This window comes from Palaemon carinicauda, chromosome 29 (genome assembly GCF_036898095.1).
Source record: "Palaemon carinicauda isolate YSFRI2023 chromosome 29, ASM3689809v2, whole genome shotgun sequence".
In the NCBI taxonomy this organism is placed as follows: Eukaryota; Metazoa; Arthropoda; class Malacostraca; order Decapoda; family Palaemonidae; genus Palaemon; species Palaemon carinicauda.
The window spans coordinates 86,694,525-86,722,024 of record NC_090753.1 but is presented as its reverse complement, the minus strand read 5'-3'; the positions used below and the strand labels follow the sequence as shown (position 1 = coordinate 86,722,024).

Below are 27,500 nucleotides of genomic sequence, written 5' to 3'. Positions count from 1 at the left end.
TTTTTTTTTTGCTGACCTCTTTCATAACCTTAAAAATACTCTGAAAGAATCTTCATATTGATTCATTATGAAAATAATTGATAGATTCACATTAATTATCTGGCGTTACACCTACTAAAGGTCACTTGAAAATTAATAGATTAGTGAAGTTTTTTTTATTTTTACTGACCCCTTTCATAACCCTCTTAAAAATTCTCTGAAGAACCTTCATATTAATTCATTATGAAAAAAATTGATGGATTTACATTAATTTTCAGGCGTTACACCTCCTAAGGGTCACTCTTAAAAATTAATATTTCGCTAACCTTGTTATTTTTTACTGACCTGTTTCATAGCCATCTTAAAAAATCTCAGAAGAATCTTCAAATTAATTCATTATGAAAAAATTTGATAGATTTACATTAATTACCTGGCGTTACACCTCCTAAGGGTCACTCTTAAAAATAGACATTTCACTAAATATTTATCCCACTGACCCCTTTTCCTCGCCTCCAAAGGAATGGAAGATCAAAGTGACGAAGAGAGGAATCCTGGGACTTATGGAAGTCTGTCACACAGACAACAATTACTACCTGCTGAAGTGGAAGCCGGGGAAGAACCTGTGTAGCCTGAAGATGACCTTGGCCAATTCCCTGTTCGGTGATCGTCATTACAAGGTAATTACTGTATTGCTAATTAGCTAATTATGATCCCTCGTTATGGGGTCATTAGACAGTAGTTCAAGGAGACAGTAGAGTACCTTCTTGATATACTTATTTTTGCATCTTTCGTTTTAAAAGTATATATATATATATATATATATATATATATTATTACTTGCTAAGGTACACCCAACAACAAAACCGGTGTCGCCTCGCCAAACCCGACTTGGATACATCATGTCCTTCTTGCCCTGAAAGGTTGAAAGGTGGCCTGACGTTTAAACAACCAAGACATCGTTAGGATAGTTCGAATGTGAGGAGGAGGGTAATTACCGATATCAGTCAAAGAAGTGCGAGGATTGATGATATATGTATATATATATATATATATATATATATATATAATATATATATATATACAATATATATATATATATATATATATATATATATACATATATATACATATATACATACGTATATTCATATATATATATATATATATATATATATATATGTATATATATTCATATATATATATGTATATATATATATGTATATATATAAATACATATATATATATATATATATATATATATATATATATATATATATATATATACATATATGAAAGAGAGAGAGTGGTCACATCTCTTATTCTTTTAAGAAATGCAATCGTTTTCTAGAATAGTTATCGAAAAATATAATCACCGATATATTTACATTCCTTATTACATTTTTATATGGAACATCCTTAAATATTGTGGGGACTGACTATTCCAATTAATATACGTGGGAATCATATATCCTTTGTTTGCATTATTATAGCAGCTGCTCTCTCTCTCTCTCTCTCTCTCTCTCTCTCTCTCTCTCTCTCTCTCTCTCTCTCTCTCTCTCTCTCTCGTTCTAGAATAAGTTAGATAGGATCATAAGAACTCTCCAAAAGCTTAAACTAAATCGCTCTACCAAAGAGCAAATGGAGTATCTGTGAATGGACTAAAAAGTCTTTGAGACATCCAAAATCCTTGTAACACTCTCTCTCTCTCTCTCTCTCTCTCTCTCTCTCTCTCTCTCTCTCTCTCTCTCTCTCTCTCTCTCTCTCTCTCTCTCTCTCTCTCTATATATATATATATATATATATATATATATGCATATATATATATATATATATATATATATATATATATATATTACCTGTATCCAATATTTTATATTATTTGGATCTTCCCAAGGATCACACAAGACCGCTAACTATTTTGCAAGTTGATGTTGGAATTGTATTTCTTTCGGGTGAAGATCCCATGTTCCAAAGATGTTCAATGACCATCTAAAAACAATGTTAGAACGATATCTGCCCGTTTTCATTGCGAGTTGGAATCATTGATATTAAATGTTATCAATAGGGGTATTACCGTCATCATCATCACTTCATAAATGTTAATAAGCAAACCTCGTCAAGCCATACATTAAGATCACTCAATTTCCACCTCTCCACCATCATCTTTAACCCCCACCTGCTTATATCCTTCTACCCCCATCCTCAATGTTTGAGGTTTAAAGGTCTCACAGTTATGATAAGATCCTTCTGGTGGAAGTTTTTTAGTAAATGAAAACCAAAATACTAAGATGACAATATTTCATACAGTTTGATTTCCAGGTGTTTAACATTATATCAAAACTATAGATAACGAAGTAAATATGCGAAAGACTGATTGAACAAATATCGAGAATAATGGATTTCTTTAAGAGCTTTCCGGGGGAACACTTTTAAGGCGTTGCACATTAGGACATGAAACTACAAATAAAATCGTAATAATACGAATACTCAATGCTTCGAGCTTTTGCTTAGAGAGTTTATGCCTCAACTGAAAAGGAATACAATTTAACCATAAAAAAAACCCATTCTGGTACAACTCAGGAACATAAATGGTGGTCTACCCTTAAATCTGCACTTTGGTGTAGATGCAACAGTACCTCCTTTACTTAAACCAGATGGCTCAGTCACTGACTGTCCAAAGGCAGAGACAACCTTTTTGGCTGATGTTTTTGACAGTAAACAGAGTAATGAAAAACTTGAACTTCCTCATTCCTGTTTTCCTGAGGCTAAACTAACTAGTTTAGCTTTTCGATCTCGTGAGATTAAAGCTTTGTTGATGGACATGATGCTTATGGAGGTGTAGACCCAAATGGTATTTTTCCTTTGTTTTTTATATGGACAGCAGATTTCTTAGCTCCAAAGTTATCTGTTATTTTGCGCAAGTTAGCAAGAAGAGGAGCTTTTAGCACTTGTTGGAGAATTGGTAATGTTACTCCTCTATGTAAATGTGTTTGTGGTAGCTCAAGTCCCACTGATTACCGCCCAATTTCCATAACTCCCATATTATCTAAAGTTTTTGAACGTCTTCTGGCAAAACGTCTTAATAGGTTTGCTGAAGGTAATCATCTACTCCCTAGTTTGCAATTTGGTTTTCGTAAAGGCCTTGGAGCATGTGATGCTCTTCTCACAATCTCCAATGCTGTACATAAATCCCTTAATTGTGGTCAGGAAGTTCGTATGATTGGCCTTGATTTAAGTGCTGCCTTTGACCGTGTTAATCATATGGCCCTTGTTTTCAAACTGAAACAGTTGGGAGTGGGTGGGTCGTTTCTAAGCATTATTATTCATTTTTTAAGTAATAGATCTCAAAGAGTTGTTGTTGATGGGTACCATAGTGAGTATAGGAATGTGATATCCGGTGTTCCACAGGGTAGTGTTCTTGGCCCATTACTTTTCTTACTATATACACATGACATGTGGTTTGGCCTAGAAAACAAGCTTGTTGCATATGCAGGTGATGCTACTCTCTTTGCATCATTTCCATCCCCTGAATGTAGATCTAGGGTTGGTGAATCCCTTAATAGAGATTTAGCTAAAATTAGTGCATGGTGCAAATTATGGGGTATGAATTTGAATCCTAACAAAACTCAAAGTATGATTGTAAGTAGGTCAAGGACGGTAGCTCCTCAACATCCGGATCTCAGTATTGATAATGTTTCTTTAAATTTGTATGACTCTTTTAAAATTTTAGGTGTGATTCTCGACAGCAAATTTACTTTTGAGAAACGCATTAGGTCAGTGTCTTCTTCAATTGCACAAAAAATTGGCTTATTGAGAACGTCTTATAAGATTTTCGGTGATCAATCTATTCTGAAGAAGTGTTTTAATTCTTTCATTCTACCTTGTTTTGAATATTGTTCTCCTGTCTGGTCTTCTGCTAATTCTCATCTTAATTTGTTGGACAGAAACTTATGGTCTATTAAATTTCTTATTCCTGATCTAGATATTAATCTTTGGCACCGTTGTTCAATTAGTTCATTATGCATGTTGCATAAGATTTTTCATAACTCTGACCATCCTTTACATTCAGATCTCCCTGGACAATTCTATCCTGTTCGTAATACTAGGCAGGCAGTTAATTCTAATAGCCAGGTCTTCTCCTTCATTAGGCTCAATACTACACAGTACTCTAGAAGTTTTATTCCAGCTATTACCAAGTTGTGGAATGATCTTCCTAATCGGGTAGTTGAATCAGTAGAACTTCAAAAGTTCAAAGTTGGAGCAAATGTTTTTATGTTGACCAGGCTGACATGAGTCTTTTTATTGTTTATATATGACATATCTGTTTTTGACGTTGTTAATAGTTTATATAGGACATATCTGTTTTGACGTTGTTACTGTTTTTAGAATGATATATTGTTAATTTATTCTCATCATTTATTTATTTGATAACGTCTCACAGGATTTTTTATACAGGAGAGGGTGTTCCCAGCCCCCTCGTCCCGTCCCTTTTAGTCGCCTCTTACGACACGCAGGGATAACGTTGGCGCTATTCTAATTGTCTTTGTTGATGTCGGCTACCCCAAAAAATTGGGGGAAGTGCCTTTGGTATATGGATGGATTTATTTATTTCCTTATTTCCTTTCTTCACTGGGCTATTTTTCCCTATTGGGGCCCTTGATCTTATAGCATCTTGCTTTTCCAACTAGGGTTGTATCTTGGCTAGTAATAATAATAATAATAATAATAATAATAATAAAATATTTCCTTTTGCCTTGGGAAGGGTGAAGCCAGCTAGACTCGGACCTTTGAGCATTGAGCAATCGTCACCAGGGAAGGGGGTTCGCTTGGAAGTGAGTGACTTGTCCAGATAATTTGATTGATTGATTAATTGATTGGGAGTTTTTTGTCATCCTGACATCTAAGGTTACTGACGCCGAACCAGATAATTTGAGTAAACAATGTGTTGATAGTTTAATATTTTATACCCTATATCCTAATCCTATATACCACATCATCACTATAATAATGCACCAATGAACTCTCATTACATGTCATTTCACATATTCTACTGTCACCAATCACTTCTGAAACAGTATAGATTATGTTAACTGATGATGCATTTTAAATCTCCAACCTTAAACTAATATAATTGATATAGGTTATGATGGTGAAATTTTGACCAAATTTTCACCTTCATAACATTTATATTAAAGTGTAGTTCCTAAACTCAATGTAGTCTTGAAGAAAGGTCGCGAAGTGATCCGAAACACATGTCGATACCAAACAATAAATGGTGAAAAGTAAATTTATTTCTGCTGTTATCCTGAAAAATGTTATTTTCATTAGTAAAATAAATTTTTGAATATACTTACCCGATAATCATGTAGCTGTCAACTCCGTTGCCCGACAGAATTCTACGGAAGGGATACGCCAGCGATCGCTATACAAGAGGGGGGTGTACTCACAAGCGCCACCTGTGGCCAGGTACTGCAGTACTTCTTGTTGACACCACCTCAATTTTTCCTCGGTCCACTGGTTCTATGGGGAGGAAGGGTGGGTCAATTAAATCATGATTATCGGGTAAGTATATTCAAAAATTTATTTTACTAATGAAAATAACATTTTTCAATATTAAACTTACCCGATAATCATGTAGCTGATTCACACCCAGGGAGGTGGGTGAAAACCAGTGTACATGTATATCAAGAAGCTAAGTATCCCGTATTTCATATTATCAGTTATTCAAAATAACAATGAAATTACAAGTACCTGGTAAGGAAGTCGACTTGAGCCATTACTCTGCCTTAAATAAGTTCGTCTTCCTTACTGAGCGCAGCGTTCCTCTTAGGAGGCTGAACAACTCTAAGGTGCTGAAGTATCAAGGGCTGCAACCCATACTAAAGGACCTCATCACAACCTTTAACCTCGGCGCTTCTCAAGAAAGAATTGACCACCCGCCAAATCAACAAGGATGTGGAAGGCTTCTTAGCCGACCGTACAACCCATAAAAAGTATTCAAGAGAAAGGTTAAAAGGTTATGGGATTATGGGAATGTAGTGGCTGAGCCCTCGCCTACTACTGCATTCGTTGCTACGAATGGTCCCAGGGTGTAGCAGTACTCGTAAAGAGACTGGACATCTTTGAGATAGAATGATGCGAACACTGACTTGCTTCTCCAATAGGTTGCATCCATAACACTCTGCAGAGAATGGTTCTGTTTGAAGGCCACTGAAGTAGCCACAGCTCCCACTTCATGTGTCCTTACCTTCAGCAAAGCAAGGTCTTCTTCCTTCAGATGAGAATGTGCTTCCCTAATCAGAAGCCTGAATAGTAAGAAACTGAGTTCTTAGAATTTGGGAAAGAAGGTTTCTTGATAGCACACCATAAGGCTTCTGATTGTCCTCGTAAAGGTTAAGACCTTTTTAGATAGTACCTAAGAGCTCTAACTGGGCAAAGTACTCTCTCCAGTTCATTCCCCACCAAGTTGGACAGGCTTGGGATCTCGAACGACTTAGGCCAAGGACGTGAAGGAAGCTCGTTTAGCAAAAACCGAGCTGCAAGGAACATGTAGCCGTTTCAGATGTGAAAACAATGATCCTGCTGAAGGCGTGGATCTCACTTACTCTTTTAGCTGTTGTCAAGCACACGAGGAAAAGAGTTTTTAATGTGAGGTCCTAAAAAGAGGCTGATTGGAGAGGTTCAAATCTTGATGACATAAGGAACCTTAGGACCACGTCTAGATTCCAGCCTGGAGTGGACAACCGACGTTCCTTTGAGGTCTCAAAAGACCTAGGGAGGTCCTGTAGATCTTTGTTGGTGGAAAGATCCAAGCCTCTGTGGCGGAAAACCGCTGCCAACATACTTCTGTAACCCTTGATCGTAGGAGCTGAAAGGGATCTTACTTTCCTTAGATGTAACAGGAAGTCAGCAATCTGGGTTACAGTGGTACTGGTTGAGGAAACTGCATTGGTCTTGTACCAGCTACGGAAGACTTCCCCTTGAGACTGATAGATTCTGAGAGTGGATGTTCTCCTTGCTCTGGCAAACGCTCTGGCTGCCTCCTTCGAAAAGCCCCTAGCTCTTGAGAGTCTTTCGAAAGTCTGAAGGCAGTCAGACGAAGAGCGTGGAGGTTTGGGTGTACCTTCTTTACGTGAGGTTGACGTAGAAGGTTCACTCCTAGAGGAAGAGTCCTGGGAATGTCGACCAGCCATTGCAGTACCTCTATGAACCATTGTCTCGCGGGCCAGAGCGGAGCCAATCCACGTCAGCCATGTCCCTTTGCGAGAGGAGAACTTCTGAAGTACCCTGTTGACAATCTTGAACGGCGGGAATGCATACAGGTCGAGATGGGACCAATCCAGCAGAAAAGCATCCATGTGAACTGCTGCTGGGTCTGGAATCGGAGAACAATACAACAGGAGTCTCTAGGTTATCGAGGTAGCGAACAGATCTATGGTTGGCTGACCCCACAGGGCCCAAAGTCTGCTGCAAACACTCTTGTGAAGGGTCCACTCTGTGGGGATGACCTGACCCTTCCGGCTGAGGCGATCTGCCATGACATTCATACCGCCCTGAATGAACCTCGTTACCAGCGTGAGCTTTTGATCTTTTGACCAGATGAGGAGGTCCCTTGCGATCTAGAACAACTTCCACGAAAGAGTCCCTCCCTGCTTGAAGATGTAAGCCAGGGCTGTGGTGTTGTCAGAGTCCACCTCCACCACCTTGTTAAGCTGGAGGGACTTGAAGTTTATCAAGGCCAGAAGAACCGCCAACAACTCCTTGCAATTGATGTGAAGTGTCCTTTGCTCCTGATTCCATGTTCCCGAGCATTCCTGTCCGTCCAAAGTCGCACCCCAGCCCGTGTCTGATGCGTCCGAGAGGAGACGGCGGTCGGGTTTCTGAACAGCCAAATGTAGACTTCCTTGAGAAGAAAGCTGTTCTTACACCACGCGAGAGAAGACCTCCTCTCTTCGGAAACAGGAACTGAGACCGTCTCTAGCGTCATGTCCTTTATCCAGTGAGCAGCTAGATGATACTGAAGGGGGGGGAGGTGGAGTCTCCCTAACACGATGAACAGGGCCAGCGATGAAAGTGTCCCTGTTAGACTCATCCACTACCTGACTGAGCATCGGTTCCTTCTCAGCATGCTCTGGATGCATTCTAGGGCTTGGAAGATCCTTGGGGCCGACGGAAAAGCCCGAAAAGCTCGACTCTGAAGATCCATACCCAGGTAGACAATGGTCTGGGATGGGACGAGCTGAGACTCCTCAAAATTGACCAGGAGGCCCAGTTCCTTGGTTAGATCCATAGTCCATCTGAGAATCTCCAGACAGCGACGACTTGTGGGAGCTCTTAAAAGCCAGTCGTCTGACGGAGCCGGACACAAGATCATGGTACTGCTGCACAGTCTGTGAACTGTCAACCATGGGGAAGCGAGGAAGTACAGTGACAACCCGAAGCTGTCTAGACTGTCTGGGTCGTATAGACAACTCCTTATCGGGTTGCTGAGGTTGCCGCACTGCGTCACAACAAGTCACTTCTGCTGGTTGTTGAACGTCTTCCCAGTGACACACTGACTCCGTAAACAAAAAATCCTCTAACAAGGACTAAGCTTGGACTGCATGTCTTGCAACACAGCTCAAGGTCTATGGGAGCAGGTGTGGTAACAGACGGGGTTAGCGACTGAAGTGGAACCATTACCTTCCCTGGAAGCATGTTATGCTTAAATAAAAGTCCATAGGAGGCTACGCAGCTAAAGGCTCCTCTCCAAATGACAGAGTCCTCAAGGGAATATCAGAAGGAGGGAGAAAAGCACTTTCTCATCTACAGGGACCATATCCGAGAAAAGCTAAGTTCTCTCAGTGAGGGTTTCACTGGTGCAAAAGCAGCAGACTAGAAGGCAACGTTATGAAACTGCTTGACAGTCTAGTGAGTTGGCAACAACCAAAGATGTGTGACTGAGAAGCATGCGGTAAGGTATGCAGAGCATGCTGTATGTAGAGCATGCTGTATGCAGAGCATGCTGTATGTAGAGCATGCTGTAAGAGAAGCAGAGCATGTTGCATGGCGTGTAACATTTCTCAGAAATTCCATGACCAGTGCTAGATTGAGTAATATCGCATTACTGTCCATTGAAAGTGCACGTGCCGAGGGAATTGATTTAGACTGTTTTGTTGATGAATTTGATAGCCGGCATGATAATCGTAGAATTAAGCTGCACTAAATATACGATCTATAATCTACTTCACCTCAGGACAGGGAAACTCGCCCTGTTGGCAACACTGCATTACTTCATGCATGCTTGCATGGGGTTTTAATATCAACATAATATTTACATTACATTCATAACTCATGATTCATTTTTTTTTTTGAAGATATTTTGCCATATTTGCGATTTGTTAAAAATATATTGCAAGGAATACATATATATTTTTTTATTTAAGTAATACGAATAACCTCCATTATCATAATGTTTGTGTAGGCATACATGTATATGATAACAAATGCAAGTTATGAAAGTAATGAGGTGTTATTATTGTCATTTGTTATTTCAAAGTTGAATGGGAAGAGGCTCAAGTTGAGGAGAAAGTGGCAGATGCATGCGTTGAGGTGGCTGACTCATAGCATGAGGTTCCTGCCTCAAGAGTTGCGCTTGCCTCAAGGGTTGAGGTGGCTGCGCAGAGAGAGGCTCTTGACTCACGAGTTGAGGTTCTTGAGGTGTGAGGTGCGAGAGTTGAGGTAGCGGCTGCGCAGAACGCAGTTCCTGTCTCACGAGTTGAGGTTCCTGAGGAGCTAGCCTCAAGAGTTGAGGCTCTCGCCTTGAGGAAAGTTGAGGTAGCAGCTGCGAGAGCTGAGGTGGCTGCCTCAAGGATGGTAGAGGTTGTCGTACCTCAAAAGGTTGTAGCCTCAAAGATGGTCTAACTGCAAGAAAATCTTGCCTCAAGGCATAAGACTCCTGCTCCCATTGTTGAGGTTGCCTTAAGGAAGGTTAAGGTTGCTGCACAACGCTGGTAACTGGCAACTCCAAACGCGGTAAGGTAGCTTGAGGAACCTCAACTTCGTACGCCTGGCAGACTGGACTGCGGTGAGGCGGAGCGCTCGCAGGAGGAGGTGTAACCTTCTCAGCCTGAAACTCACGCATTAAGACCGCAAGCTGCGACTGCATGGACTGCAGCAAAGTCATCTTGGGATCAACAGACGATAAGGTCTGTTGAGGCAAAGCCTAAACAGAAGATGAGGTCTGTTGAGGCATCGCCTTACCTCTCTTAGGAGGTGTGCAGTCACCTGATGACTGCGGAGAGTCAGAGCTAACCCAATGATTGCATCCGGGTTGTTGAACTCTAGAGGTCTGGACTTTACGTTTAAGAGGTCTTGAGACCTGAGTCCAGCGTTTTCTCCCCGAAATTTCTTCTGCAGACGAGCAAAATAAGGGCTCAATCGTCTGCGGGTGGGAGTGACGGTCTCTGTAAGACACGCCCGCAACCACCGAGGATACTTCTGTGCGCCGATCAAGGCCTGCCGAACCCTTTTGCCCTTCGACATTGCTTCTCCCCTGGGCTTGGGAGCTTGCAAGAGGTCCCGGACTGGGAGGACGACTGGCACGCACAGAAGTACCCTCACGCACAACACTGACACACTTTGCGCTAATCACTTATCACTTTTGATTTTCTGTTTGCACTTATTTCACTGAACTCGAAACTTTAAGTGGTTTGTACCTGAAACACGCAATTCTATCCTTCCTTAAAAGTTAGTAATTGCGAAAACAGAATTACAATGTAACAGAAAAATCTAATGAAAGATAAATAATTCAGTGGCTGGAAAGAGACTAAACACTAGATCAAATAAACTACGTTTAAAATCTCTCACCGCATAAAGCTTGAGAACAAGAATAAAACTCTAGAAACGTTTACCTTCTTCCCCTAAAGAGACTAGGGAGAAGAGCAAAAACGATAACAACGTTACTCGCTTGAACGAAACGTTTATCCAGCTCTCTCTCCCTCCGTCTCTATCTCTCTCTCTCTCTCTCTCTCTCTTGACTTAGAACCTGAGAGAAGAGCCCAATCATATATATCGTTAAAACATATTATTGTTAAAGGAAAAAAACTGAAATATTTCCCAAATAAAAAGTTCCTTTATTAGAATTAAAACCATTAAGCTAAGAAAGAATGAACAAAACGCTAGAAACGGTTACTCTTACTGCAACGTGACACCGTGAAAATTCTCTCTCTATCGTAACGATAGAGCGCAAGTTGAACGTTCTGAACGTCAACAACTGCAGAGACAAAACAAAACGTTGGTTCAACTTTGAAAACAGTACGAGACTATCAAAGAAATTCTTTCAAAAACATTAAAATAGCATATGTTAACAGGTAAAACCGAAATGACGGGCTCAGTGTTAATTAACTTCGGTACCAAGAAAAGACCGCCTACTATTAGGAAAGGTCGAATATAAACAAATATAAAAATTAATTTTTGTTAAGCAAAATTAAGAAAGAGAGTCTATACTCTCTTAGACACCAACACTTCCGTCTAAGGGAAGGGTCGGCCATTTAAAGGTGAAAGAGAGTTCATACTCTCTTCGTCACCATAATTAATCAAATTAATTCCAAAAGCTAGCTAAGCTAATAATAAAACTTCCTGAATAGCGAAAGCTGAAATCTTAGAGCAATACTTCACCAAAAACCGTGAACAAGACTCCAAAATTATAAGCGTATCCATGAACGTCTTGCCGGAAGCACGACAGAGGAAAAATTGAGGTGGTGTCAACAAGAAGTACTGCAGTACCTGGCCACAGGTGGCGCTTGTGAGTACACCCCCCTCTTGTATAGCGATCGCTGGCGTATCCCTTCCGTAGAATTCTGTCGGGCAACGGAGTTGACAGCTACATGATTATCGGGTAAGTTTAATATTGAAAACTATCTGCAAGACAATCTGTCCGAGGAGAAGCGGTCTTCAATTTTGGACGCCGATGTCTATTCATTATATATGTATGTATGTATGTATGTGCATATATATATATATATATATATATATATATATATATATATATATATATATATATATATATATATATATAAATATATATGTATATGTATATATATGTATATATATATATATATATATATATAAATATAGATATATATTAATATATATATATATATATATATATATATATATATATATTTTTACATATATATATATATATATATATATATATATATATATATACATATATATATATATGTCTACTGTATATAAGTATAAATAAATAAATATATATTTCTATATATATATATATTTATATATATCTACATATATAGATATATATATTTATGTATATACATATACGTTGAACTGGGCTCCACAAGGCACTAGAAGAGTTGGAAGGCCCAGACCTACATGGCTGAGGACTATGAAGCGTGAACTAGGTGATGATGAATAGAGATGTATTGAATTAAAAGCTCAAGATAGGGACGACTAATAAAACCTAATCGAAACCCTTTGCGTCAATAGGGGTAGGAGGAGAGGATGATATATATATATAAATATATATATATATATATATATATATATATATATATATATATATATATATATAGTGTGTGTGTGTGTGTGTGTGTGTGTGTGTGTGAATATATAAACTATTGGTAGAAACATAACATATACACATAGTAATATCGATCGCCTTCGAAAAAAATTTAGAAAGTAATAATTCCATTGGAAAAATCATGCGAATATTACATCATTATTGATTATCTCAAATGAATTCTTCTGAAAAGTACTCGTGAAATGCCTTTTTAAAGACGTATTTTCTGTTTAGAACGGCTCTGATATCGATTCGTACAGGAAATGGGTTGTTTTAAATCCCAAATCTGAAAAAATAAGTCGAAGCCTTTGGTTATTTCAATGCAGTTTACTAAAAACGTCAATTACCCTTCGCTCGAGTTCGATCACCGAGTGCGCTGCAGGCGTTATTTAATAATAAAAGTAATAAATTACAGTATTAATTATCTTTTCCTCTTCCTATTCAGTCTCTTAATATTTCCTTCAAATTGCAAATCCGAGCGTTGAACGACTTTAGAACGTTAAGACTCAAATCCATAAATCAAATCATGTAGTTTATTATTATTATTATTATTATTATTATTATTATTATTATTATTATTATTATTATTATTATTATGATGATGATGATGATGATGATGATGATGATGATGAGTTACTAGGATTTATTGAAACAAAAGAAGAGTTCTTTCGCGAGTCCTAGACGGCTTCGGAAGAAAATCTTCACCGATTTCCAAATGCCTTCAGAAGAAACAGCAGTAGACTTAGCATGGAGTTCTGAATGACTCTAGAACAGATTCTTCCTGGAGCTCCCTGAACGGCACCTGAAGAAAATTTTCCGGGATCTTTAAAAGGCTTCAGAAGACATGGCCGTAGATTTAGCATGGACTTCTGAATGACCCTACAACAGAATCTCTGAACGGCTTTGGAAGAAAACTTTCCTGGATTTCCAAATGCCTTCAGAAGAAATAGCCGTAGACTTAGCATGGAGTTCTGAATGACTCCATAACAGATTCTTCCTGGAGCTCCCTGAACGGCACCTGAAGAAAATTTTTCGGGATCTTCAAAAGGCTTCAGAAGACACCGTAGACTTAGCATAGAGTTCTGAATGATTCCAGAACAGAATCTTCCCGGAGCAGTTCTGAACGGCTCCACCCCAACCTTCAAATGACTTCTGAAGACCTGATCTTTTTTTTTTTCAAACTAAGCATGCAACGCAGTGAACATTGTTAATGGCTATTTTTGGAACAGGGAGCCGACTATGAGAATTGTGTTACACAACTACAGGATCGACAGGAGGCTCTTCGGAGCACCTTCATCTACAGCTGGTTTTGGTGGTTGCTGCAGAAGTTGTCGAGCTTTGAAGAACATTATGTACGCGCCTTGAATGATCCTTTGCTTGGGCTTTTACAACGATCTCCTATAATTGGAGAATATTGGAAATAAGGAAATAAGGACGGAGACAGAATGGATCAACTAATCGGTGAGCGATGTGTAGTTCAACAGGATAGTCCCAAAACTCGACATTGAAGAAAGGACATATCCAGATCGTATTGGTAAATATATTGTGTTGCTCGTCATTTACTTTAGCGTGATGACATATGCGGAGAAAATTTATTGCATTCCTGTCTCTAACCATCGCTCCGAAGGACAAAGACATGAATGCCATCGATTTCTCTGAGGAATCTGACGAACTGAGGAAACACGGCACTGAAATCTCTCTTGAAATCTAGAAAGAATACGATGAAGGAAATTGACGAACTAAGGAAAGTGGAAGATGAAATATCAAAGGAAACCGAAAACTGAAGATCTTGAAAACTAGAACAGACAGAAGAGAACAGCAACGAAGAGTCTTTAAACGAACACGTAAAATAGCCTTTAATGCTAGAGGTAAATCACCTTGAAATAGAGGTAAAAAAGGCCCCTAATGTGAGAAATAAGGTACCTCAAAATAGAGGGGAAAAACCCTTAATACTAGAGATAAAGCAGATAAAAATAGAGGTAAAAAAAGCCCCTAACGCCATAAATAAGGCAACTAAAAGAGCATCTAATGCTAGAAGTAAAGCACCTCAAAATCGAGGTCAAAAAGCCCCTAATGCTATAAATAAGGCACCTAAAAAGAGGTCAAAGAGCCTCCTATGCTAAAAGAAATGCACCTCAAAATCGGGGTGAAAAAGCCCCTAATGCTATAAATAGGGCACCTAAAAAGAGAGGTCAAAGAGCTTCTAATGCTAGAAGTAATGCACCTAAAAATCGAGGTCAATAAGCCCCTAATGCTTAAATAAGGCACCTAAAAAGAGGTCAAAGAGCCTCTAATGCTACAAGTAATGAACCTCAAGATCAAGGTCCAAGAGCTCCTAAAGCTATAAATAAGGCACCTAAAAAGAAAGGTCAAAGAGCTCATAATACTAAAAGCAATGCACCTCAAAATCGAGGTCAAGAAGTCCCTAATACTATAAATAAGGCACCTAAAAAGATAGGTCAAAGAGCTCCTAATACTATAAGCAATGCACCTTAAAATCTAGGTCAAAAAGCCCCTAATGCTATAAGGCACCTAAAAATAGAGGTCAAAGAGCCTCTCATGCTAGAAGTAATGCACCTCAAAATCGAGGTCAATGAGCCCCTAATGCTATAAATAAGGCACCTAAAAAGAAAGGTAAAAAAGCCTCTAATGGTAAAAGTAATGCACCTCAAAATCGAGGTAAAAAAGCCAATAATGCTATAAGGCACCTAAAAATAGAGGTCATAGAGCCTCTCATGCTAGAAGTAATGCACCTCAAAATCGAGGTCAAAAAGCCCCTAATGCCATAAGGCACCTAAAAATAGAGGTCATAGAGCCTCTCATGCTAAGAAGTAATGCACCTCAAAATCGAGGTCAAAAAGCCCCTAATGCTATAAGGCACCTAAAAATAGAGGTCATAGAGCCTCTCATGCTAGAAGTAATGCACCTCAAAATCGAGGTCAAAAAGCCCCTAATGCAATAAGGCACCTAAAAATAGAGGTCATAGAGCCTCTCATGCTAGAAGTAATGCACCTCAAAATCGAGGTCAAAAAGCCCCTAATGCTATATGGCACCTAAAAATAGAGGTCATAGAGCCTCTCATGCTAGAAGTAATGCACCTCAAAATCGAGGTAAAAAAGCCCCTAATGCTATAAGGCACCTAAAAATAGAGGTCATAGAGCCTCTCATGCTAGAAGTAATGCACCTCAAAATCGAGGTCAAAAAGCCCCTAATGCTATAAGGCACCTAAAAATAGAGGTCATAGAGCCTCTCATGATAAGAAGTAATGCACCTCAAAATCGAGGTCAAAAAGCCCCTAATGCTATAAGGCACCTAAAAATAAAGGTCATAGAGCCTCTCATGCTAGAAGTAATGCACCTCAAAATCGAGGTCAAAAAGCCCCTAATGCTATAAGGCACCTAAAAATAAAGGTCATAGAGCCTCTCATGCTAGAAGTAATGCACCTCAAAATCGAGGTCAAAAAGCCCCTAATGCTATATGGCACCTGAAAATAGAGGTCATAGAGCCTCTCATGCTAGAAGTAATGCACCTCAAAATCGAGGTCAATGAGCCCCTAATGCTATAAATAAGGCACCTAAAAAGAAAGGTAAAAAAGCCTCTAATGGTAAAAGTAATGCACCTCAAAATCGAGGTCAAAAAGCCCCTAATGCTATAAGGCACCTAAAAATATAGGTCATAGAGCCTCTCATGCTAAGAAGTAATGCACCTCAAAATCGAGGTCAAAAAGCCCCTAATGCTATAAGGCACCTAAAAATAGAGGTCATAGAGCCTCTCATGCTAGAAGTAATGCACCTCAAAATCGAGGTCAAAAAGCCCCTAATGCTATAAGGCACCTAAAAATAGAGGTCATAGAGCCTCTCATGCTAGAAGTAATGCACCTCAAAATCGAGGTCAAAAAGCCCCTAATGCTATAAGGCACCTAAAAATAGAGGTCATAGAGCCTCTCATGCTAGAAGTAATGCACCTCAAAATCGAGGTCAATGAGCCCCTAATGCTATAAATAAGGCACCTAAAAAGAAAGGTCAAAAAGCCTCTAATGGAAAAGTAATGCACCTCAAAATCGAGGTCAAAAAGCCCCTAATGCTATAAGGCACCTAAAAATAGAGGTCATAGAGCCTCTCATCCTAGAAGTAATGCACCTCAAAATCGAGGTAAAAAAGCCCCTAATGCTATAAGGCACCTAAAAATAGAGGTCATAGAGCCTCTCATGCTAGAAGTAATGCACCTCAAAATCGAGGTAAAAAAGCCCCTAATGCTATAAGGCACCTAAAAATAGAGGTCATAGAGCCTCTCATGCTAGAAGTAATGCACCTCAAAATCGAGGTAAAAAAGCCCCTAATGCTATAAGGCACCTAAAAATATAGGTCATAGAGCCTCTCATGCTAAGAAGTAATGCACCTCAAAATCGAGGTCAAAAAGCCCCTAATGCTATAAGGCACCTAAAAATAGAAGTCATAGAGCCTCTCATGCTAAGAAGTAATGCACCTCAAAATCGAGGTCAAAAAGCCCCTAATGCTATATGGCACCTAAAAATAGAGGTCATAGAGCCTCTCATGCTAGAAGTAATGCACCTCAAAATCGAGGTCAAAAAGCCCCTAATGCTATATGGCACCTAAAAATAGAGGTCATAGAGCCTCTCATGCTAAGAAGTAATGCACCTCAAAATCGAGGTCAAAAAGCCCCTAATGCTATATGGCACCTAAAAATAGAGGTCATAGAGCCTCTCATGCTAGAAGTAATGCACCTCAAAATCGAGGTCAAAAAGCCCCTAATGCTATAAGGCACCTAAAAATAGAGGTCATAGAGCCTCTCATGCTAGAAGTAATGCACCTCAAAATCGAGGTCAATAAGCCGCTAATGCTATAAATAAGGCTCCTGAAAATAGAAGTAAAAAAGCCCCTAATGCTATAAATAATGCAAAAAGAAAAATGATGTCAAAGAACCTCTCATGCTAAAAGAAATGCACCTCAAAATCGAGGTCACAAAGCCACTAATGCTATAGCCTATATAGGGCTCCTAAGAATCTAGGTAAAAAACCTCTAATGCTATAAATAAGGCACCTAAAAAGAGAGGTCAAAGAGCCTCTAATGTTAGAAGTAATGCACCTCAAAATCGAGGTCAAGAAGCCCCTAATGCAATAAATAAGGCACCTAAAAACAGAGGTCAAAGAGCCTCTCATGCTAAAAGAAATGCACCTCTCTCTCTCTCTCTCTCTCTCTCTCTCTCTCTCTCTCTCTCTCTCTCTCTCTCTCTCTCTCTCTCTATGTATATATATATATATATATATATATATATGTGTGTGTGTGTGTATATATATATGTATATATATATATATATATATATATATATATATATATATATATATATATTACCTGTATCCAATATTTTATATTATTTGGATGTTCCCAACGATCACACAAGACCGCTAACTACTTTGCAAGTTGGTGTTGGAATTGTATTTCTTTCGGGTGAAGATCCCATGTTCCAAAGATGTTCAATGACCACCTAAAAACAATGTTAGAACGATATATGCCCGTTTTTATTGCGAGTTGGAATCATTGATATTAAATGTTATCAATAGGGGTATTACCATCATCATCATCACTTCATAAATGTTACTAAGCAAACCTCGTCAAGCCATACATTAAGATCACCCAATTGCCACCTCTCCACCATCATCTTTAACCCCCACCTGCTTATATCCTTCTACCTCATCCCCAATGTTTGAGGTTTAAAGGTTCACAGTTATGATAAGATCCTTCTGGTGGAAGTTTTTTAGTAAATGAAAACCAAAATACTAAGATGACAATATTTCATACAGTTTGATTTCAGGTGTTTAAAATTATATCAAAACTATAGATAACGAAGTAAATATGCGAAAGACTGATTGAACAAATATCGAGATTAATGGATTTCTTGAAGAGCTTATCGGGGGAACACTTTTAAGGCGTTGCACATCAGGACATGAAACGACAAATAAAATCGTAATAATACGAATACTTAATGCTAAGGAAATATTTCCTTTTGCCTTGGGAAAGGTGAAGCCAGCTAGACTCGGACCTTTGAGCATTGAGCAATCGTCACCAGGGAAGGGGGTTCGCTTGGAAGTGAGCGATTTGCCCAGATAATTTGATTAATTGATTGATTAATTGGGAGTTTTTTGTCATCCTGACATCTAAGGTTATTGACGCCGAACCAGATAATTTAAGTAAACAATGTGTTGATAGTTTAATATTTTATACCCTACATCCTATGTACCACATCACTATAATAATGCTCCAATGAACATTCATTACATGTCATTTCACATATTCAACTGTCACCAATCACTTCTGAAACAATACAGAATATGTTAACTGATGATGCATTTTAAATCTCCAACCTTAAACTACTACCATTGATATAGCAAATAATACTATTGTCTCTAAGAGGGCCGGGGCCAAGTAGCCTGTGACAAAAGCTGACCCCAACCACACCGAGCTACGTGACTCATGATCGAAATCAAAGGAAAACGCTGAAATCAACAACTAAACCTTTAAACCTCATTACCTTCGAAATTTTGAACAAAGGTCACTTATTAATGATTGGTGACCCAATAGGTGCTATTTGAAACGATACAATATTAGCCCCTACATATAATACGTAGGCCACAGTGTGTAATTATGTGAGAGAGAGAGAGAGAGAGAGAGAGAGAGAGAGAGAGAGAGAGAGAGAGAGAGAGAGAGAGAGGAATTGCTTAAGAAAATGCAAACGTGGTATATTTCCGTGTTATGAATATTAATATGAAAAGTCAGTTCCAATATTATTCAAGAAATTTTTTTATAGAAATAGGCTAGGAAAATAAAAAAAAAAAGTTATGATAAAATCTTTTGATGAATTAGTTTCGAAATAATATTGAATTGCATTTCTTAAAAGAATAAAAAAGTTCTCTCTCTTCATTGCATTTCTTTGAGTGATATCGGTAATTTCCTTCCTCCTCACATTCGAACCATCCTAACGATGTCTCGGTTGTTTAACGTCGGCTACCTTTCAGAGAAAGAGGGGCATGATCTCTCCAAGTCAGGTCTGGCCAGGTGACACCGGTTTTGTTGCTGGATGTACAACCCTAGTTGGAAAAGCAGGATGCTTTAAGCCCAGGGGCTCCAACAGGGAAAATAGCCCAGTGAGGAAAAGAAACATGGAAATAAGAGATGTAATTAACAATTAAATAAAGTATCTTAAGAACAGTAACAACATAAAAATAAATATTTCCTACATAAACTATAAAAAAATTAAAAAAGAAGAGGAAAAGAAATTAGATAGAATAGTGTGCCCAAGTGTACCCTCAAGCAAGAGAACTCTAACCCAAGACAGTGGAAGACCATGGTACAGAGGCTATAGCACTGCCCAAGACAAGAGAACAATGGTTTGATTTTGAAGTGCCCTTCTCCTAGAAGCTGCTTACCATAGCTAAAGAGTCTCTTCTTCCCTTACCAAGAGGAAATGGGCCACTGAACAATCACAGTAACCTGGTCTTGCACTGTCTTGGGGTAGAGTTCTCTTAGTTGAGAGTACACTCGGGCACGCTATCTTATTTCTTTTCCTTAGTTTCTTTAAGTTTTATAGTTTATATATTAAAGATCTATTTTAATGTTACCGTTCTTATCACATTTTATTTTAGTTGTTCATTACTTCTCTGGTATCTTATTTATTTCTTTATTTCCTTTCCTCAGTGGGCTATCTTTCCCTGTTGAAGTCCTTGAGCTTATAGCATCCTGATTTTCCAACTAGGGTTGTACCTTAGCTAATAATAATAATAATAATAATAATAATAATAATAATAATAAGCCACTATGGTGCCCATCTACAACAACTCTATATAACCTATTACTTAAAAATTCAATAATCATGTTAAGAAAAGACACACCTACTCCCAACTATTTTAGTTTGAAAACAAGACCCTCACAATTAACACAGTCCTGTATTCATGTATGTATCTATGTATCTCAATGCGTAACTGCCCTTTCTTTCAGATATTACCAGCCTCTGTTCGCCATGGCGTTGGAAGCATAGTGTACAACCGAGGCAATGGTATCCTCCTTAACTTCCCCAGCGGATTCAACATACCCGGAAGGGCTCTAGTCTTGTCTGGGGCCATCATCTTGGTAAGTACTGGGTCATTTATATCCCTAGTATCACAGTCCTTAATATATGGGAATTCTTTAAAAAGATCTTAAACTACACAGCTATCCAAATGTGGGTAGATTTCTCCGTAGAGTTGTCAGTATTATGATAACTCTTGTATAAACGATTCGTCGAAAATGATACCTAAATATTCAGATAGATATGCACGCACACAGATTCAGCCTTTCCAACCCCTCCTCCATTCCCAACTACAACCCCTCACGCCAGGGTATGAATACTCCCCTTCCCCCTACCCGTGGGACAGGGAGGGACCAAGTAGTCATACATTTGGCCATCACGCTCAGCGTGACAGGAAAGAATATATATATATATATATATATATATATATATATATATATATATATACACATATATATATTATAAATATTTCCTTTACTTAATTAACAGCTTCTTCTTCTTCTTCCAGCAATATGAGATAGAAGGTGAGCATCTCCACAAAGGCATCGGTGGTTACTACGTGGCTCCAGCTGTTATAGTTCCGGAGAGCTTCGAGGCCCCCGCTGGAGCCCCAGCAGGAGGAAGACCCCCTGGGGGAGGACCAGGAGGAGCGACAGCCTTGGGAGTAGGAGCTGGGGGTACGAGTACAGGAGTAGGGGGAGTAGAAGGAGCTGGGGGAGCAGGCTCAGAGGCAGGGGCAGGAAGGGGAGTGGGAGTAACGGGGTTGGGAGCTGGGGGAGGAAGGGGAAGGGGGAGAGGGGTGAGAGGTGGGAGAGGAGGAAGAGGAAGAGGGAGAGGGAGAGGAAGAGGAAGAGGAGTCATACATGGTGCTTTTTAAAGTGGTTTTTATATTGGGTCTGGACAACGTTTAGACGGGTGATCACCGATGGATACCAGATGATTCGGGTGCATAAGCCAAATATTCAACCTTATGAATCTGATGCGAGCAGCAATATTATCATTTTTACTAGCCAAGCTACCACCTTAATTGGAAAAGTAGGATGCTATAAGGCCAAGGGCTCTAACAGGAAAATAGCCCAGTAAGGACAAGAAATAAGGAAACAGATAGAATAGTGTGCCCGAATGTACCCTCTAGCAAGAGAACTCTACTCCAAGACAGCAGAAAACCATGGTACAGAGGCTATGGCACTACCCAAGGCTAGAGAACACTAATTTGATTTTGGAGTCACCTTCTCCTATAAGAGCTGCAGACCATGGCTAAAGAGTCTCTTCTACCCTTACCAAGTGGAAAGTAGCCACTGAACAACTGCAGTGCAGTAGTTAACCCCTTAATGTTTAAGCCAGTGATGGACCTTAGGTAACTGGTGCGAGCAGCGATAGCGCATAAGCTTCTCGAATCTATGTTTACTTGGTTGCTAAATCCTGCACTTGCCCTTTCTCTTTGACAACTCTACTGCTCCAAGCTATAGGGACCACTTTGGTGCCCTAAATGTCCCTTTAATCAATCTCTCTTCCACCAAACAACCAACATGGCTTCTTTAAGGCAAGATCTGCTTGGAAGTATTTACTTATTTCAGTTATCTTCATAATCATCACTATCATAATAAAATTCATCGAGACAATCATCAAATTTATTCTAGTAATTATTATTGTGGTAGAGACGGATATTCTAAACGAGCTTCAGTAGTATTGTAGATGAATAGATAATTATGTTACCTAATAGATCGAATAAAATATATCTAATATTTAAGTGTTTTTTTAATTAGCCCTTTACAAATAATTCATATTTAAAGGTTTAAATGCCGATCATGAAAGGCAGAGGCAAGGGACAGTGACAATGCCCTAGCTAACAAGACAATGCCTTAAAGACCAACCATATATACATATGATCAGCACCCAAAGCCCTCTTCATCCAAGCTAGGACCAGGCAGCACCAGATTATGGCTGCTGAAAACTCATAAGGTAGACCTAAAGGCTCCCCCCAAACCACCCATTCTTAACTCACAAGGATGGTCAGGTTACAGACACTACAAGAAACTATTGAACTTGAGCGGACCTCGAAACCAAGTCCGGCGATCACCTGGCAGGGACGTCTCCAATAGGACACCACAACCCTAATTATATGGACCCAGTATGACTGATATTTCTCCCACTAGTGGAGAGGTGGGTTCAATTCCCAGGAAGGGAAAGAACTGACCCAACGCAGTTAACTATAGTGGGCCACATCTGGGATGAAAGGCATGAGGCTAACACCTTCATCCCTAAATGCTTTTCAAGTAACTGGTAGGCTGCAACCTCTTGGTACTAATCCCTCTAAAAAGGAGAGGGGAATCTGGTGATATTAACTGTACCTACAGCTTGTAAATACTTTATCGGTATACTAATTCACAGAAAGGGAAACATTAAAGACCTGAAAAATTAACGCCCAATATTCAGTATATAAAATATTTCCAAAGATCATATTAGGCCAAATAGAAAGACAACTAGTCTTCAGTCAATCTAAGAGAGCAGGCAGACTTTACAGGTGGGTATTCAACAACTGATCATATCCATATAATTAACCAGCTATTGGAAAAAATCAACTGAGTATGACAAACCACTATGCGTGGCATTTATAGACAATGAGAAAGACTTTTAATCTGTCACAACTTCAGCAGTAATGAAAGTCCTTCAAAGACAAGGAATAGATGAATCTTATGTTGGAACAATTGAAGATATCTATACTAGAAGTACAGCAATCCTTAAACTGCATAAAGATAGTAGGAAACTTCTGATTGTGAAAGGACTTAGACAGGGAGACTCCGTCTCTTCTAAATTATTCACAGCGTGCCTAGAATATTTTAAGAATTTAGATAGAGAAAATGTAGGGATCAACATTAATGGCAAATACCTGAACAACTCAGGATTTGCAGATGACATAGTTCTATTTTGTGAAACATGGGAGTAATTGCAAAGGATGAGACAAAAAAAAAAAGAAAAAAAAAACATGAGCAAAACTAAGGTAATAATCAATGAAAATGCAAAGACAACAAATAAATGTTATGTAGAAACCTTTAGAGATATTTAATGAATATACATACTTTGAGCAAAACTAAGGTAATGATCAATGAAAATGCAGAGACAACAAATAAATGTTATGTAGAAACCTCTAGAGATATTTAATGAATAAGTATCTCCCCAGGACGTAAAACCGAAATTAGAAGAAGGATAAGTATGGAATGGAGAGCTTTTGGTAAACAAAATGAGATTATGAAAGGTATAACGCCACTCTCTCTAAAAAGAGAAGTATTTAATCAGACAGTCCTACAAGTATTATCTTACTCATCAGAAACTTACTAAGGCCTTAGAGTATAAGCTAGTTACAAACTCAAGGAGCTATGGAAAGAATAATGATGGGAATAACACTAAGAGACAAAAAGAACAACATGGATATGAGCAAACTAAAGTAAAAGAAAGTTTCAGAAAAAGAAATGGACATGGACAGGACATGTAACGAGAATAATAGATAATAGATGTACACCAAGAATAATAGAATAGGTCCTTAAAGATTGTAAAAAAAGCAAGGGAAGGACGAGACGACGATGGATTGACGAGCTAAGAAAGTTTGCAGGTATAGACTGGCATAGAAAGACCATAAATAGACTCGAGAGGATGGACAGGTCTGAGACCTTTGTCCTGCAATGGACTACAAACAGCTTATGATATATATATATATATATATATATATATATATATATATATATATGTATGTATATATATATATATATATATATATATATATATATATATATATATATATATATATATACATACAGGTAGAGACACCTGACTTTGCCCGGGTGTAAGATTAAAAAGCAATGTTAGTATATGCAACTGGTCGATTCATATAAGTTATCTCTATGATGTCTTATTCTGAACTACATATTCTTTAATTCCTAGATCGTCTTATCGCCCAATATTCAATTTGTGGAAACTGTGCAACTGTGAAGATGAAACATTTCCTATGTTAAGGGGTAGATTGTGTTTTCAACAAAACCAGCCAAACATTCCCTCCCCTGCAACACAATCCAGGAGGTTCATTCTCCCATTTCAGAGCATCATACTGATTACATTTTTTGTGACATCAAGCCAATTTGTTCTATATCTTCTGTTTCATACCGATGTCTTGGGTTATAGTGAAGGCACCAAGACGCCGTTGTTCTGCATTAAAGGGATGTGCTCTAACTTCTGCACACCTGACCCTATGTCACAAGCCAATTTGTTTTATATCTTCTGTTTCATACCGATGTCTTGGATCATAGTGAAGGCACCAAGACGCCATTGTTCTGCATTAAAGGGATGTGCTCTAACTTCTGCACACCTGACCCTATGTCACAAGCCAATTTGTTTTATATCTTCTGTTTCATACCGATGTCTTGGATCATAGTGAAGGCACCAAGACGCCATTGTTCTGCATTAAAGGGACGTGCTCTAACTTCTGCACACCTGACTCTATCGATATGGCGATTATTCTCTCTGCTTCCTCCTTTGGGTGGGGGGGGGGGGTTTCGCTGAGCAATCATTCTTTGTCGGTTAGCCTGAAATCAAGTTATTCTTTTTTTTTCTCGATTCCTGATTTCGTAGTTTTGCAATTCTTTGTTGATATATATATATATATATATATATATATATATATATATATATATATATATATATATATATATATATACATATTACCAATGTAATTATTCATAAAAGTCTATAATAACATACAAACATATATGTACCTGTCTGTGTATATATCTCAACATATTTGTGACTCCTTTCACATTAAAGCAGTCCTAAACTTTGATGATGCCTTAAAGAGTTAGAAGAACAAACTTTAAATTCTTAATCTAGTGAATTATGTGCAAATTCATATGAATATTAATTCATAAGCTTTTATTGATAGGGTGATTGAATTCTTATGATGAAGGTGACGTTTGAATGGGAATTGTAATGGAAGCGACAGGATGTAGCCCCTCATCTTTAACATGCTCCGCCCACAAGCATCGTGATTGGTCGATACCCTATCACAGCTGATTCATGTAAACATAACAATGATAATAGTAAAGATGATTATATTCAAATGTGATATTTTAATAGTAACCCCAGTGAATAACGTGCGAAGCGCATCCACGTACCACTTGGCTGGTGAATGCCAGACTGGGGTTCGAGTCCCACTCAAACTCGTTAGCTTCTTTGGTCGCTGCAACCTCACCATCCTTGTGAGCTGAGGATGGTGGGTTTGGGGGAGCCTAAAGGTCTATCTGCTGAGTCATCAGCAGCAATTGCTTGGCCCTCCTTGGCCCTAGCTTGCGTGGAGAGAGGGCTTGGGCGCTGATCATATGTATATATGGTCAGTCTCTAGGGAATTATCCTGCTTGTTATGGCAATGTCACTGTTCCTTGCCTCTGATATTCATGAGTGGCCTTTAAACCTATAAGAGCAATGAGATAAAAGTGTATGTGGGAGAGAGGCGAGCCACAGTGGAGTAGAGACTTGAGTGGCAACCAATCACAATGCTTGTGGGAGGAGCATGTTGAAGCTTATGAACTGCATCCAGTCACAGCCAAGGGGTTGGTAGTGGTAGAGGTTGGGAGGGTAAAGGTAGTAATATTATGGTGGGGGGGGGGAGAGACGTACTTCATAAAGTCATGGATTTCGCATTACGAAAATCAGCCATTAAATAGTGGCTAAGACTGCAGATATTAAGATGAATTTTTTAACCTTAATGGCAAGTGCTCGAACTGTTTCATATTTGTTGAATACATAAATGGACTCTTTTATGTGAAGCATTTTCATGAATATATATACTTTCCTCTCTAAAAAATGATAGTTCTCTTTTATAGAAACTATAATGAATATACAGCACTGCATTCTAAATGTCATATTCAGATGCATTAGAGATTATTACAACTTAAGATTTTTTTTTCTTTTTTTTTTTTTGACTAACCCAAATGCAACCTATTGAACAGTATACAGGGCAAGTTTCAAACGCTGCATGAAGATTTATTTCTGGTTTTTATGAGGTTAAAACTGAAAACCTTTTGAGTGCAAAATAAGAAAATTTATCAGAAGTAGCATGAAAATCGAATCATTTCGACCGGATATCCAGTTGATAAGAACGGCTGAGAGAGAGAGAGAGAGAGAGAGAGAGAGAGAGAGAGAGAGAGAGAGAGAGAGAGAGAGAGAGAGGAGATATGCATCCAATTAAGAAGAACCAAAGCTACTAAAACCACGATTACTTTAGAGATAAAAATCATAGAGATGCAACCATAAATAGATTTCCGATTCTCGCCTATTTTTCTTCGACGCCATTTCAGAAAGGAATGACCAAACGTATTAGGAACATACAGTACAAACTGTACCATCTCTATGCGAGCAAGGTAAACAAACCAGCCTTTTCCTTTTGCATTTTTATCGCCATCTGCTCGTCCTGAGGAATATTAACAATTCTTCAGGGAGCCATTAGCATTCCTGTCCCTGGCGTTCGGAGCTACAACGCAAACAAAGTGCCACAATGTAAACAAAGATTCGGCTATGGTCATTTTGCCTCGTCGTGAGCCTTTGTTCGAAATGGGACTTTATAAAGGAAGTTCGTCTTACTCAAGTGTTGATTTTTGGAGGGAAGGGTGTTGGTAGAGTTAGCTTGCCTGTCTCTGTATCTCTATCTCTCTGTCTGTCTTATCCATCCCTGACAATTGTTTGCTGCGGGAGGAACACAAGAGGTTTGTCGTAAGTACAGCAAGTTAGCAAGTTCTTACAGTTCTCCGTACACACACACACACACACACACACACATATATATATATATATATATATATATATATATATATATATATATATATAT

The 27,500-nt window shown here is 38.7% G+C and overlaps 2 protein-coding genes across 2 annotated transcripts in view; both read left to right on the top strand.

The window, feature by feature from the left end:
• The window catches only part of LOC137622700 (uncharacterized), a 36,258-nt gene extending 12,682 nt beyond the window's left edge, over positions 1-23,576 (top strand). The window contains exons 5-8 of the mRNA XM_068353293.1: positions 498-656; positions 20,560-20,691; positions 21,138-21,312; positions 23,284-23,576. Coding sequence (XP_068209394.1) covers positions 498-656; positions 20,560-20,691; positions 21,138-21,312; positions 23,284-23,576 — 759 coding nt within the window. The remainder of the gene's footprint in view (positions 1-497; positions 657-20,559; positions 20,692-21,137; positions 21,313-23,283) is intronic.
• Positions 23,577-23,842: 266 nt separating this feature from the next.
• The window catches only part of LOC137622699 (glutamate receptor ionotropic, delta-2-like), a 29,455-nt gene continuing 25,797 nt past the window's right edge, over positions 23,843-27,500 (top strand). The window contains exon 1 of the mRNA XM_068353292.1: positions 23,843-23,885. Coding sequence (XP_068209393.1) covers positions 23,843-23,885 — 43 coding nt within the window. The remainder of the gene's footprint in view (positions 23,886-27,500) is intronic.